Raw genomic sequence first — 13,408 nt, forward strand, 5'->3', positions numbered from 1 at the left:
CTGGGAAGGGGTGTGCGGCTAGTGGGCCAGAATTAGAACCGAACCCTAGAAAGACAGGGCATTCGGCAGCCAGTGGGCAGGGCTACTCAGAGCGTGACTGGGAATGATTAGATCGGCAACACGGCTGGAGGGACCTGACATGAGGGGGTGACTTGAACGGCAAGTCCAGCAGGTCAGGGGCGGAACTTCCTCTCGCCGCCTCTCCCCCACCTCTCTGTCTTCCTCCCCCCTCTCCAGAGAAAAAAGACACACTGAGAAATCAGAGCCGGGAGGACTAGGTGGTTGAGGAGTTTATTTAGGGGAGGAGAATTAATCCTATTTGTTCTTCCTTGGGGAGGTCTTCAAACAATACCGAAGGGCTAGGAAAGGGGTGGGGGGGCGTCTGGAGGAGAGAGGGAGGGACCACAGCCAGACAAAATGGCAACACACGATCACAGGCACTACCGACGTCACAGACACAGCGGAGGGTGCAGGATAGGGACTCCAGACCGGGCCGGGGTGTGAAGGGAGGGAAGAGGCACGGAAAGGGAGGAGAGGGGGTGGGCCGGCCCCACAGACCCGTTGGCTCTGTCCTCTGACTACCTAGCTGTCCTGTCACACGGGAGTGGGCAAGGGTGTGAGGGGTGCTTCTCTCTGGATCCCATCCCTTACCCTCCAAGCCTTATCTCTCCGCTCCTCCCAGGCCACCTCAATCCTCAGTTTTGGCCAGAGATATTCCCGCCCCCCACTCCACCGCCAAACCCGCCCACTTTAAAACATTTTTTGCACTGCTCCATTGGGGTGGGCTGCCCCTTCTGAAACAGCCACGAACACCCACTCTGCGCCCCGCCCTGTCCAGAACTCAGACCTCACGTCAAGCTTGGCCCATTCCTGAATCCCACTTCTTGCCTTGCACAAGATCTGCCCCCTTTAGAATCAAACTCGGTCTCCTGAATATTCCTAGCTATACCGCTTCAGTACACTCTGGTCCCAATCAAAGACCCGCCCACTCTGGAGCCTAAACCCATTCCTGGTTCAGGCCCCACCTCTCTAAAACCCAGTCCTCAGGTCACACCCCTTCTTGTCCTATTTCAAATCCTGCCCACTTTTGGGGCCTGACCCTTGCCTCACTCAAAGCTCCACCCATTCTAGAACCCGGCTCTCAGCCTCATTCCAACAACCCCTACTCCAGAATGCTCTAGGGCACCCCTCTTCCTTAGACTCTAGATCCAGTATGTCTGGAATCCACACCCCTTGCTTACCGGTCCTCTTCACCCAAGAGCTCCCCTCAAGTCCTCCTCAGGTCAAGTCCCCCAATCTGCTTTTCTCCCCCCTCGGGGTTGAATTTCCCCTCATGGCCCCTGTTCAGACATTGCTGGAGTAGTCAAGGCCAGTTGGGAGGAGGGAAGGGAGAGAGGGGAGAGAGTCTGAAGTCACACCGACCCTCCCCACTTAGCTGAGACCTGTCTTTTCCCTGTTCCCCTTTTCAGAGTCCCCCAACCTCAGGGCACAGGGCCAGGGAACAGACAGGGGCCAAGGGATGCAAAGGAAGGGGTGGGGTTAGGAGAGGGACCCACTCAAGGTCAGGCCCCTAATGCATGAGGGGTATGGAGTGGGGGCAGGGCTCGGACAGATAAATAGATATTTATATATAATATATATATATATAAACAGCAAAGAGAGTTAGAGTCTCCTGGCTTGAGGGGCGGAGACCTGGGGCATAGGGGTGGAAAGGGCGGCAGGGCTTCTGAGCTCTTGCCCACCCATGGGGTCCTCCCGGGCTGCACTGACCTGTGGAGACAAAAGACAGAAAGGAGAGGGGGTCCAGACATAGCTTGTGTCCTTAGGGTGGGGGGCTGGGCTGCTATGCCTCCACCTTGGCTTTACCCTCTGCCTGCTGTGCCTTTTCTTCCTTCCTCCTTCACTCATAGTCCTTGGGTCAGCTTCATCCCAGATGCCCCTACTGGGAAGGTAGCGCTTGTGCCCACTAGATTAAGTACCAAAGACATTGTGGTCCCCCTTCCACCAACCCCAAAATATCCATTAACATGTTACTGTTCTAGCCATTGGTGATAGACCGTATTGGGCAAAACAAAGCTGCCTATCTTTGTGGTGCTTGTGTTGTGATGGAGAAGACAGACTTCAAACAACAAAAATGTGTTAAGTGAGTTATCGAGTATGACATCAGGTGATAGTAAGTGCAATGTAAAAGCAAAAGGTAGGCTAGGGTGAGGGGGATTAGGAGTGCCAGTAGGGGAAGAAATGTTGCTGTGGTAAGTGGGGGTAGTCAGAGAAGAACTCATTTAAGAAATGATATTGGAATAAAGAGTTAAGGACATGAGGGAGTGAGCCATGCAGATAACTGGGATGAAGAAAAATCCAGGCAGGGGGAATAGCCAGTACAAGGGCCCTGGGGTAGAGCCACGTCTAGTGTGTTTGAGGAACAGCAAGAAGGTCAGCGCGGTTTGAGTGCAGTAAGCAAGGGGCAGTGGTAGGAGGTGATGTCAGAGAGGCTGGTAATGGGGTCATATAGGGCCTTGTGGACTAGGCTGAGGACGTCAGCTTTGGCTCTGGATGAGGTGTAAGTCACTGGAAGAATTTGAGCAGAGAAGCATGAAATGAGAATACATGTCTCATGTTGTTTCTATTATTTCCTCAATAAATGTTTCTTAACATTAGTAGGGCTCTGAGTGATGTGTGTACATCATGAATAAGGCACGGTCATGTCCTATAGTTTAGTGGAAGAGACAGTCAATAAATACATAAATTAATAATTACAGACTGTGATAAGAAAAGCACAGGGTACTATAAGAGAGATAAGAAAGGGGACTTTTGAGAAGCTGGCCAGGTAAGGTTATCAAAAGTAAGTGTGGGTGCAAAACTCCAGGGGGAAAACGAGTAACAAAGCCCTGAATTTGGCTTGTGCCTGGAACATGGTTGGGGTGGGGAGCGGGAGGAGGTGGGAGATCGGAGAAGGGAAGGGTGAGGCTTGGTGTCATGCCTGGTGTGGGCTTTAGCTTTTAAGGAGAGTGAGATGGGAGCCCAGGCAGAGCTCTGAGCACAGGAGGGCAGTGTCAGGATTTAGGATTTAACAGGATCCCTCCAATGCTGTGAGTAGAACAGAATGGGGATGTGGGGGGCGCCTGGGTGGCTTAGGCCTTCAGCTCAGGTCATGATCCCGGAGTCCTGGGATCGAGTCCCACATTGGGCTCCCTGCTCGGCGGAGAGTCTCCTTCTCCCTCTGACCTCTCCCCTCTCCTGCTCTCTTTCATTCTCTCTCTTTCTCAAATAAATAAATAATTAAAAAAAGAAAAAGAATGGGGATGTGGGTAGAAAGCTGTGATGTCCAGGGGAGAGGACAGTGAGACGTGGAAGATTATGGATATATTTTAATGGTAGAGTCGACAGGAATTTTTGATGAATTAGAAATGAGGTACCTAATAAACTCCTCCCTGTCCTTTCCACCCTGGCCAAGTGCCAGAAGCTACCTCCATCCACGTGTCGTCATCTCCTCCTCTTCCCATTTCCCTCCCTCACAGGTGAGGAAATCAGACTTCTCAGACCCAGCAAAAAGGCCCAGAAGCCTCCCATTGCCTCCGCCTGCCCCCTACCTTCCGTGAAATTCCACACTACCTCCCTCACCACAGGGGTTGGTAAGAGATGTTAAATCTATCACCAACTCCGGGACTGGTGTCCTCGACTGACCTTCATGACCCAAGGCCCTTTACCCTCACCATCTATTGGCCTTATTAGAACAAACTGGCTTATCAATCACTTCTAAGGCTCACGTCGTCTTTCCTCGGCGGATTCCTGCACTACACAAGTCCTCCTGCCATTCCCTTCTTTCGTTGGTTGCTCTGTCCGCTTTTCTCTCCCCTCCCTTCCGTCAGAGAGGCCCTTCTACTTCTCTCCCATTGGCTTTTCCTTCCGCCCGTCTTCAAGCACTTTTCTCTTGCTCTCCATCTATTGGCTAGTTTTTCGTTCTTCCTATTAGCTCCGCCTCTCTATTGGCGCCTCCAAGCCCCCACCCTGTGCCTACGAACCAATTACTCTTGACTCTTATTGGCTTACTGACCCGCCCGTCCCCCTTCCCGTACCATTCTCGGCCGCGCCGCCCGCCCGTCACTCACCAGACTACATCTGATTGGAGAAGGAGGTGGGCGCGCCCTGAGGGCCATAGCCTTGCTGCCCGTAGTCTCCCTGAGGCCCGTAGCCGCCGCCGCCGCCGCCGGCCGGCTGCCCGTAGTCGGGCTGGTAGCCGCCCTGGGGCCCGTAGGAGTCCTGGGGCCCGTACCCGCCTGGGCCCTGCCCGTAGCCTGCCTCGCCATAGGCGTCCCCGGGCGCTGGTTGCTTCTCGGGGGCGCCGGGAGGTGCACGCATGAATGGGGCAGCCCAGCCTGTCTCCTTGAACACGAACCACAGGTTGCCGACCCAGAGCACCAAGTTCAGGAAGCCAAACACCTGCGGGAAGACAAAGCCAGGCCGTCGTCCTGTGCCTGTTGATTTGGCCCCGGGGGACGTCGAGGCCGCGCGCGCGGAACATAGAGACCTGGCCTCCCAAAGGGGGGGTGGTTTCTAAAACCCGGACCCTCCAGAGTGCTGGCGCATGAACACCAATGTGCAGAAAAGTCACCTGGGGCAGGGGGCATGGGGCGTGTTAGAATTCACACTTTCAGGGATGTTGACATCTATCACTATTACATACATACATTTATACATGTATAAAATATAATATAAATTTGTAATAAAGTAAAATGTTAAGCATAAATTTTTATTATGTATGTAGATATACTAACAGATGCATATACACATACATATATACGCATATACAAAGTATATAAATATATGCTTTTATATTAAAACAAATACATGGAGCTTAAATATATACAATATAATTCAATTTTGGGACAGGCAGTAATAGCTCCTCTTTACAGTTGAGGAAGCTGAGGCCTGGAGAGGCTAAGATGCTCCAAGTCTCACATCCAGCAAGTGATAGAAAAAAAGTTGGGGGGCCCCTGGGTGGCTCAGTGGGTTAAAGCCTCTGCTTTCGGCTCAGGTCAGGATCCCAGGGTCCTGGAATCGAGTCCCATATCGGGCTCTCGGCTCAGCGCGGAGCCTGCTTTCCCCACCTCTCTCTGCCTGCCTCTCTGCCTACTTGTGATCTCTGTCAAGTAAATAAATAAAATCTTTTTTTAAAAAAGTTGGTATCTTAGCATCTGTAGCACGTGTATACAACTTACCACATGCCAAGTCCTTTTCTAAGCACTTTGTATATTGCTAGTTCACTGAATATTCAACTTGGAGCAGGACCTCTTAGTAGTTTTCAGTTTACATGCACAGCCTGAGGCTGAGAGGCTGAGTAACTAGTTAGCAGGTGGCAGAGCTGGGATTGAAGCTCAGACTGCCTGACTCTGGCCAGTAGGGGGAGTCCAAGTGAGAAACATTTCAAGTTATTCTTTCATTTTGCATACTGTAGGCAAAATGGTCCCAAGATGGTACCGAGTGGTCAGAGGTTCCCCACGACTAGGCTGGGCCTGGGATCCGGATCTCCCAAACGTAATCGGACAGAGAGTCTCATATTCCCTTCCTGAGGACTATTTGTGGTATTGCAGTGGTTATAACTGCTCTCTCATCCTTCAAGCCACTGTTGTTGGCATGCCTCCTCTGGGGATCCCTCTTGGATCTCCTTTGAATTCTCCCCTCAGTCTCTCCACCGCTCCCCAAACCAGACTGTGAGTTTCCCAGCCTCCCTCCGCAACTGGCCCAGCAGCCCAGCCACCTTCCCAGGGCTTACCACTGAAGTGTTGAGGCCAGAGGTCACAGGGTCCCTAAGCTCCTTGCATGTGTTCCCCGTCTGGTGGCAGACAGACATCCCTTTGATAATGTTCTCTGGGTCAGTGGCCATTTTCACGTCTGACAGTCCCTTGGCCCATGCTGATGAGCTAACCAGCCACATGAAGGCGAACACAGCTGTGGCCAGGAAGTCCTAGGGCAGGCAAGGAGAGGCAGATGGCACTGTGACTAGGCTGCTTCATGACATGCTGTGGGGCCTCCTCAGATCACAGGCTTTCTTGGGAGGGGGAGGCCCCACAGTAAAACCCTGTCTCTCTCCTGCCTTTTCAGCTCTGAAGCCCCCAGTACTCACTTAAAGGTGAGCATTCCTAGCTTGGGCGTTTATGTGTGTGCGTGCGCGCACGTGTGTGTCTGTGACACAGAGGATGTGGGAGTGTAATTGTGATGTGTGGGTATGTGTGGGGGGATTTTGTGGGATGGTTTCCGAATCTGTGGAAAGTAGCGTGTCTTTCTACTTTCATTTGAATGTGGGAATTTATGTCATTTTGTGTCGGGATGAGGGTGTATGAGTACAGCTGTGTAGGAATCAATGTGTCTGGGTGGCATGATGACAAGCATGACTATCACAGTGAACCTCTGTGCACCTTTCTTTGATCTAGACTGTGTGGTTGTGTGCAAGGTGGCAGGTTTCCAGGGGGTAGGTCTGTCTGGGATTCTGTGTGGGCTCTGAGTGGGTCCCTGTCTTTCTATGATTCGGTTTCTTTGATGCTCCCAGCAGCGACAGCAGTAACATCTGTAGCTGTTATGGGGACTGCTGGCATGTGGGACTGTCTATGGTTTGGTAGGTGCTTATGAACATGACCGTGTCCCTGAGGCTCTATGTCCCCCGGGCCCTGTACTTGAGCGGCTGTGGGGGGCTTACCATCATGGGTCCTTTGTTGTTCTCTCGGTACTTATTCTGCAGGAAGATGTAGGTGGCCAGAGCCCCCATGGAGTACAGAAAGGCAAACACAGCCACGGTGACAAAGAATTCAGCCGACGAGGAGTAGTCCCCCACCAGGAAGATTTTCTCCTTGTCCCCTCGGCAGGTGGGTGCGTCAAAGTACACTTGGTGCAGCCTGTGGAGAGACATGGCAGGTGTGGTCCAGACCCTAGGAACATGCCCCCCCAAATCATGGGTTCCCCAGATTCTGACAAGGTTCCTGGAAGAAAGAGGAGGAAATAACCCTTCACAGAGCACCTACTGTATACCAGCCACATTTTATGGATTGTTCACAGCATCCTGGGGAAATAGGTCTTAATCAATCCTTCCTCTAACCCAGGAACTTTGACCTCTTGGTTATTTGTAGAACATCTGAGGCACCCTCCCACCCCAGGATCTTTGCACTGGAATGCCCTTCTCCTAGATATTACTCCCTTCATGTCCTTCAAGTTTTGCTCAATTGTCACTTCAGGGAGGCCTTCCCAGATCTCCGTATTAAAATCAAATGGAACCATTCCTTACCAGTGCTCCTTAGCCCCCTTTCTAGCTCCATTTTTCTCTATGGCAATGATACCCCATGCATCTGACATATCATGTGTTTTATGTTTTTCCTGGATTTTCCCCATACTTCAAAGAGGGCTGGGTTTTTTCCTTTGTTGTGTTCACTGCTGTATTCCTAAGACCTGGAACAGTGCTGCCACACAGTAGGTGCTCAGTGCATGTTCATCCAGTGAAATGTACAGAGGCTCAGAGAAGTGCATTAACTTGCCTAAAGTCACACAGCTGGGGAGAGAACGGCACAGGTGGGCTCTGAACACTGTGTTTCCCCCTACATCACGTTGACTTTTCTCACTACCTCACTTCAGGTCCCAAAGAGAAAAGAAACGTATGCTTAGCAGAGGAGAGCACAGAGACTACAAAACAGAAGACAGACAGATGGACAGACAGACAGGAGGGTAGAAGGGATCCTGGAGCACACAGAACACATGTACGATTGTGAGGTGGAGAGGTGCAGATTGGGAAGGTGTCCTGGGACTAAGGCCTTTCCTGCGGTGTAACTGAGGTCATAGGGAGAAAATGCGTGTAGGGAGAAGGTCTTAGGTGGAGTCCCAGAGGTCTGGCCTCAGACTTGGGGGGCAGGATCCTGAGACAGAGCAAATGTTGCTAGTCCCCTTGTGTGGCAAAGGTCCTGAGGGAGGGAGCTTACACTTATTGATTGATCACCTACAAGGCACTTTAGATAACTGCCTCACTTAATGACCCTCTCCCTAAATCCTCTAAATCAGGGATTAGTACACCCATTCGACAGATGAACAGAGGCTCAGCAAGGTTGTGTTAAGTTGCCCAAGGTTGTAGAGCTGCTAAAGGACAGAGCTAAGACTTGAATCTGGGTAAGTTTCTGGATTTCTAGTGGGCCAGGTTGGGAGAGATGGTGTCTTGTGGGAAATGGGGGGCCCTTGGGAGGTTATCAGGGCAGTGGGGGATTCAGTCAGGGGGACCATGGCAAAGACTTTTTTTTCCCTCGAAACTTGTGGGTAAAAGGTAGGTCTTCAGGACTGGAGGTCCTAGGTGAGGGAGCTACTAGAGAGTGGAGGTTTCTGTGGCCTTCTGGATTCCCAAAGGAATCCCAGCAGTATCCCAGGCTGCTGGTTCCTCCCCCTCCCCCAAACTCTGTTTCCTGTCTTCTGTGAACCAGTGGATCCCTGCTTCCCACTGCCCCTCAGGCCATGCCTCCCCTGGTGCTTCTTTTTCTTTCAACCATTGCTTAGGGTCTGTCCTGGATTTTCCTCTTTACACTCTTCCCTCTAACCCTGGGTGATCCCCTGAGCCTGCATTTATCCTTAGTGCTCAAAAATGCCCAATTTCCAACTCAAGCCCTGACCTCTTTCCTGAGTCCCTTAAACTTTTTTATTTTCTTTATTTTAACAAGCCCTCGTGGCACACTTATTGTGTGCCCAGCACTGTGCTAAGCACTTTGCAAGTATTAACTCAGTCACTATTCATCATAATCTTGGACCCTTCTGCAGACGAGTAAATGGAGACCTGGAGCACTTATGTGATTTGTCCAAGTAGTGGAGGAGCCTCAGAAGCCTCTACTGAAATTTTGTCTGTGGGTCTCTGTCTCCCCACTCTCCAGGAGGTAAGCATCATTGCGAGGGCAATGACCTTGCCTGCTTGTGCTCGTCCTCATGTTCCTAGCACCTGGCACACAGTATGAGCTCAGTGAATATCAGAATTGCTTAACTGGGTTTAATCATTCCCTATAGCTAATCAGACCCCCTCATTATTCTCTGTGATAAAACGCTGCAAGAGGATCTCCTCTTTGAATTTCTCCCAGTCTGTAATCATCCTTTTTATCAATTTATTTGTTAACAAATATTGGCTCCCCGAGGGAGCTTGGTCTGTTTTTTTTTTTTTTCTTTCCCTGTTAAGTCCCCAGCATGTTGAGCAGAAACTGGCATACAGTAGGTTCTCCAAAAAATTGTGTATGGAATGAATGAATGAATGGGAATTAAATTATATTGGCTGACATTAATTGAGCAACTAGTGCTTTAAGGCTATTTATCCGTATACACTTCTACTTTTGAATCTTGTTTATTGCCGTTCTTCTGCTCCTCCCCATTCACTAGAACACAGCCAGAGGGCAACAGCCAATGCCTGTCTTGCTCACCAGATGTCCTAGATGTCCAGAGCAGGGCCAGGCGTAAGGTAGGGGCTCGGTGCATGTGCGGTGACCTGACCCACCATGGTCTCCTGAGGTGGGGGCTGAACAGGAGCCACTGCGGAGGCAGTATTGGCCAGTCCTACCCCACCCCCACCATCTCCCCTGGGATCCCTGGGGTGGGCTAGGGTTGGGGGGCGCACCTGAAGGGGTACTCGAATTCAACCTCGATGCTGAGGTCACTCTCTGACTTGTTGGCACACTCCACGCTCAGCCGGAGCTCCCCGGTGTAACTGCCGCATGTGGCAAAGGCGAAGATAGCAAAGACCTTGGGCAGCAGGGATGGGGATGGTCATGGTGAGCCTGTGTACACGTGGGATGGGATGCCCTCCTCTGGACAGATCAGGGCCCAGCACAAGCAGCAGCAGATGGACCAGTCCCCACCCCCACCCCCTAATCAGGGCTCATCGGCTCCAAGGACAAGCTGATTACAGGGGTGTGGCTGTCTCTATCAGTCTTTCTCTCAATGTCTCTCTCAGTCTCTATCTCTGGATGCTATGATCCTCCTCCTTCTCTCTTCTCTCAGTCTCTTTATTCCTCTATGTATTTCTGCCTGTCTCTGTTGTTCTCTGTGTCTCTGTTTCTCTTGGTATCTGTTTCTCTGTCTTTCTCAGATGTTTCTCTGTCTCTGTATCTCTGTTTCTCTCTCTGCCTCTACCTGTCTTGTATCTATGTAGGTCTCTTTCTGTCTCTTTTTCTCTGGCTCCATCCATGTAAATGTATGTCTCTCCCTGTGTGTATTTCCATCCTTGGTCTGCTTGTCTCCATCTCCCTGCTCTGTCTCTGACTCAGTCCCTGTATCATGATCTCTCTGTCTCTCTTGTGCATCTCTTTTTCTGTGTATCAGTTTCTCCTTTCCTTGCTCCCCTGAGTATCTCTCTTTTTCTGTTTCTGTCTCTCCCCCATCCCATTTTTCTGCTACTCTTCCTGTATCTATTCCTCTTCTCATCTCTGTTCTCTGTGCATCTCTGTCTCCCTTTTTCTTTGTCTCTTTCTCCTTGTCTCCAGTCTCTCTCTCTCTGTCATCTCTCTCTGTTTTCTTCTTGGTATTTCCATTTCTGTTTCCATCCTTCCCTGTCTCTCATTCTGTCTCTGAATTTCTCTGGCTTTCCATCTTTTCTGCAGCAACCAGTTTCACACTCCACCTCCCCTGCCCCTCTCTCATCTCAAGGGAGGAGGTAAGACGTCACATTCTTCCACTTCACAATGGGGGTACCCTTGATCTTACATGACGTCACATCACAGCCCCTCTATTCACTGACCCCAGCCCCCAGGACCTCACCAATTCTTCCATCCCCTTCCACCCGCACCCATCCATCCATTCCTTGCTCCCCACCCCTACTCTTCCAGAGCCCACCACCTCCTTCTCTCTCCCAATGGCCCAGACCACACTCACCCATTGCAGCACCTTCACGAAGCCAAGGGGCTCCTTGACCACCCGGAACTGACCCCCGGCCACCAGCTGAGGAGAGAAACGGTGGGGAGGGGGTAGGATTGTTGGGAATGGAAAGGGAGGTGAGAGGCAAGTCCACCAGGCAATGACCCCTGGGACTAGGGCATGTGACCTCCAGGAGTGAGTGATATTGGGAGAGAAGGGGTGAGAAGGAGAAAGTGACACTTCAGGGAAAGTGTGAGCACAGGGTCTCCGAGAGAAGATCCTTGGGGTTCAGGACTGGAGGGGAGGTCTGGGGAGATGGTGAGGTTGATGGCAGAGGGCTGTTGGGGTGAGGAAGATGGGGATGGGGTTGGGACTAATTAAGGAAGGGGAGAAGGTCTGAAACAGTAAAGGTGAGTCAGATGGTGAAGGGGATCAGGTGGAGAGAGTGAGGAAGGAGTTGGGGTTCATTAGGGTGGGGGAGGGGGTCTTGGGTGGTGAAGGTGAGTCATAACAGGGAAGGAGTCAGGTTGGCTAGGGTGGGGGAGGGGTCTGCAGCGGTAAAGGTGAGTCAGATGGTGGTGGGGGGGGTCTGAAATGATGAGGGTGGGAGGGGTTGGTACTGGTTAGAGATGGGTGAGGTTCTGAGGTGGTGAAGAAGTGTGAGATGGCAGGGAGGGTCTGGGCTGAGTAAGGTGGGGGAGGGCTGGGACATGGCTTCACTGGATATGTACTGGGGGAGGGGAGACTAGGGGTTTTGGAGAGGCAACGTCGCATCGTCCCCCTTGATCTGCTCTGCGGGAAAGGGTGGTCATCTACTGGGGTACCTTCCCTGGGAGGGGCAGGTGTCAGCCCTCCCCCCCACCCCCTGCCCCCACGCCTTCTGTCGCTCTATTTCCTAGCTCATCTATGAGCAACCCCCATCTCCCTTCCACTGTTCCTCCTCTCCCCGTCCCCGTTACCCCTACTCTAGCCCCAAGACCCCTCTTCCTCTCCTCACGGTTGCCGGTAAGGAACCGGGCTTCTGGCGGACCCCGCTGCTGCAGTGAGGACGGCCCTCGCTGCGGCAAAGGGCGCGCTCCTTCTTTTCTCCACCTCCCTCTTCCTCCCTCGCCTGCCGTAGACCCCAGCCCCTGTGCTGGGGACCGACTGTCCGCTGCCAGGACCCTGGCCACCACCACTCGGAGTCGCCTGATTCGTGGCGATCCGGGCGGGGAGGCCGGGCAGCGGCGGGCTCTGTCCTCGGTGCTGGAACACGTACCTGATTCACCACGTCCATGTCTGCCAGCAGCAGCATCAGCAATGCGGGGGGCGGGAGGCGCCTGCTAACAAGGGCGGGCGCGGGGCGCGGCGGGGGCGGCGCGCAATCGTCGGAACAGCCCAGGCGGCCACGGCTCCGCCCCTCGCGCCCCCGCCCCACTCTCGGCGCGCGCCTGCACACAGCGGGCCGAACCTAAATCTCGCCAGCCGCCATTCCAGCCCTAGAGCTGGAGTCGCGAGAGCGCTCTGGGAGGATCGGTGTCTCGAAAAACACAGCTAGAGGTCTGGGGAGTGGAGGACCATTCGGTCCTACAGTAAAACGTTTTTGTCAGGCCCTTTACGGAGTTTGTTGAGTGTCTTCTTACAATAGCCCTATGTGGTAGGGACCATTAGCCCTGTTTTTTTACAGATGAGGAAGATGAGTCCCCGGAGAGGTGTAGCTGCTTGCACAACGTCGCCCCACTAGTAACTGGCAGTGCCCAAAGTCTCAGCGATTTCAACGTAGTTCAAGGTCTTAAAAACCCTCTCTCCTCCTCCAACCATCTCCCCTATTTCTCTATCCTTTTAGTCAAAATTTTGCTTGCTCCAACTCTACCCTTTACATCCTGTTTATTCCTCAGCTCTCTTTTAATCAGACTATCCCTCCTTCATGTTACTAAAACCAGGCCCACAAGGTCAGTGGCGATTGCCATGTTGCAAAATCCAGTGGATAAATACAATGAGAGTTTAAGATGTTCAACCTCGTTTATGCTAAAAGAAATGCCTATAAAAGCTACTAAGATCCTGTTTTTCATCTTTGAGGGTGGTGAATATAAAAAAGTTTGCTTAAGCTCAATATTGGCAGGTTGGCCAGAAACAGGCATTCCCATAAATTACCAGTGGAAGTTAGATTGGAATAGCCTATGTAGAGGGCAATTTGGCAGAATTCGGCAAACTAACAAATCCATATACTGATCAGCTCAGCATTTATACTTCTAGGAACTTATCTGACAGATTCATACATGTGCTAAAAGTTGTATGTATAAGATGATTCACTGCAGTGCTGTTTATAATATGACTTCCTAAGCACTCCTTAATAGTGACCCATTTAAGCAAAATCTTATACATCCACAAAATGGAGTACTATGCAACTGTCATTAGTACTAATATGGAGCCTTGTAGGGGCACCTGGGTGGCTCAGTCAATTAAGCAGCTGCCTTTGGCTCAGGTCATGATCCCAGGGTCCTTGGGCCGAGCCCTGCATCAGGCTGCCTCCTGGTCAGGGAGTCTGCTTCTTACTTAACTATCTTGGTGATCA

The 13,408-nt window shown here is 51.7% G+C and overlaps 1 protein-coding gene across 1 annotated transcript; it reads right to left on the minus strand.

The window, feature by feature from the left end:
- Positions 1-758: 758 nt before the first annotated feature.
- Positions 759-12,229, minus strand: SYP (synaptophysin). The gene is made up of 7 exons (XM_032330416.1): positions 12,113-12,229; positions 10,873-10,938; positions 9,620-9,744; positions 6,695-6,890; positions 5,774-5,965; positions 4,110-4,440; positions 759-1,770 (listed from the first exon to the last, which is right to left on the minus strand). The coding sequence occupies exons 1-6, from the start codon at positions 12,146-12,148 to the stop codon at positions 4,114-4,116; spliced, it is 942 nt and encodes a 313-aa protein (XP_032186307.1). The 5' UTR covers positions 12,149-12,229; the 3' UTR covers positions 759-1,770; positions 4,110-4,113.
- Positions 12,230-13,408: the final 1,179 nt, after the last annotated feature.

The sequence above is a fragment of the Mustela erminea genome, chromosome X (assembly GCF_009829155.1).
Source record: "Mustela erminea isolate mMusErm1 chromosome X, mMusErm1.Pri, whole genome shotgun sequence".
Classification (NCBI taxonomy): domain Eukaryota; kingdom Metazoa; phylum Chordata; class Mammalia; order Carnivora; family Mustelidae; genus Mustela; species Mustela erminea.